Source organism: Papilio polytes, unplaced genomic scaffold (genome assembly GCF_000836215.1).
Source record: "Papilio polytes unplaced genomic scaffold, Ppol_1.0 DF823957.1, whole genome shotgun sequence".
Lineage (NCBI taxonomy): Eukaryota > Metazoa > Arthropoda > Insecta > Lepidoptera > Papilionidae > Papilio > Papilio polytes.
Window position 1 is genome coordinate 98508 of NW_013525247.1, and position 1809 is coordinate 100316.

The 1809-nt window shown below is 41.3% G+C and overlaps 1 protein-coding gene across 1 annotated transcript in view; it reads right to left on the reverse strand.

The window, feature by feature from the left end:
* Positions 1 to 1809, reverse strand: part of LOC106101743 (basement membrane-specific heparan sulfate proteoglycan core protein-like) — a 19006-nt gene that overhangs the window by 10465 nt on the left and 6732 nt on the right. The window contains exons 11-15 of the mRNA XM_013281066.1: positions 1755 to 1806; positions 1369 to 1677; positions 671 to 997; positions 215 to 428; positions 9 to 102 (exon numbers count right to left, since the gene is read on the reverse strand). Coding sequence (XP_013136520.1) covers positions 9 to 102; positions 215 to 428; positions 671 to 997; positions 1369 to 1677; positions 1755 to 1806 — 996 coding nt within the window. The remainder of the gene's footprint in view (positions 1 to 8; positions 103 to 214; positions 429 to 670; positions 998 to 1368; positions 1678 to 1754; positions 1807 to 1809) is intronic.

Consider the following 1809-nt stretch of genomic DNA (forward strand, 5'->3'; position numbering starts at 1 on the left):
GCGGACACCGTGAGTTTCTCCCTGACTGGCCTCGACGGGCGAGCGCGTACCGAAATTACAATTGAATTGTCCGATGAACCCATAGAATTCGAACCGATGCATCTGAAAATAGCAGGCAATGCTCGTCTTACATACAAATACCGGTGTAGAGACATTACGAGAGCTGAAGTGATAATATACTTGTGGAATATACATACAGTGCTATATGAATTACCTGTACTCTCCGGAATCTTCTTCGAGAGCGTTTTCGATTATGAAAAGGGAGTCGTACTGAGAAGCTCTGTACAGAGGCTTGTTAGCCGCTCGCTGCCAGGTAATAGTCGGAGCTGGATTGCCCGAGACTTGGCACTCTAGTTCGATCCTATCACCTTCGTAATAATCAGTAGCGGCTGGTATGATCTGCACGATCGGCAGTGTCATTGGATTGCCTGCAAAAAAATTACAACTTATATATTGTTCAGGAAAGTTGTCGAGTTTCGTTTGTTAATAATGCGACACATAATTATACTTTAATATGAATACCTTTTGCGTAGAATACCCAATCAGGCACAACTATTCCATTAACGAATGCATTAAAATTGATATTCATTAATAAAACGAATACACGATTTGAAGATCATGAATAAAAACGTGATATTTTTCATGTATCAAAAACCAAACGTTAAGTCACCTGGTACTTTAAGTGTTGCTGTAGCTTGACCTGTAGATATACCATCGCTGGTCTGGCAGATGTACTGTCCACTATCCGTCACCTGCAGGTTCGTGATGAGGAGTTCTCCAGTTCGAGTATCGAGATAAGTTCTGTCCAATGGCAAGTACCCGTCAACCTTGGTCCAGTTTACTCGCAGCGTATTATGAGTGTACAGACTTTGAGCCTCGCATATAAATTTAACGGAGCTTCCCACTTCTTGGATTCTTATTAGTGGGTTTACAATCTTAATGGACACAGTCGACTGTGGCGGGGGCGGCAGCGTGGTTTCGTTCTTGTTTTCTCCACCTGTGAATATGTACACTGTTAGCTTTGCTAATAATTATTTTTTTAAGATGATCATGTCCTACTAATTAGCTTTTCAACGCTTTAATCAACTGACAAATGGTTGTTATTTTTAATCGAAGATATGTGTAACGTAAAAAAACTGAATCACAATAGGAACAATCGCAATAAACAAATAAATGTAACATTGATGACATCACAAGACACGCAACCCTGTTCATAACAAAATACAAAGCTTCCGTACTCCACTACATCAATAGAGCATAGTTCTATTATAACACTCAGTGGAATAAACTGTTGTTATTTTAAAGCTGAAGCATGACACAATTTGTTCGACGTTCACAATGTAACAAATATCCACAGCTTCTGTCTACCTTTCTCTGGCAAAGTCGTTGTCAATACCCCGAGAGTGAAACCCTTTTCTGTTACTGTATGACATTCGTATATTTCTCCTTGACGCCGCGTGTCCCAAACAGTTTGCCAACTGTGCTCGCCTCGCCAACCGTCGTCGAACAGCGCCGACTCATTGTAATATTTCACGGGTAGCATTTCTCTACCCTTAAAGTAAAACTTAATAGTCAACGGTTCCGGCGCTCTATATTTGCATGTGAACGTCACCCTCCGCATAAACGGGTTCAGGTCACTGCTGTCGCGGATTTTCGGATGGAGTTCCATGATCAAGCCTAAATAGTTATTCATATGTTATAAATGATATTATATATTTTTAAGTACTTTTAAATAATGAGCGAAAGTGTCTCACCGACGGTGGAGCAGTTGGGGCCCGTGTACGGCGGTCGGCAGTTGCATACGACCTC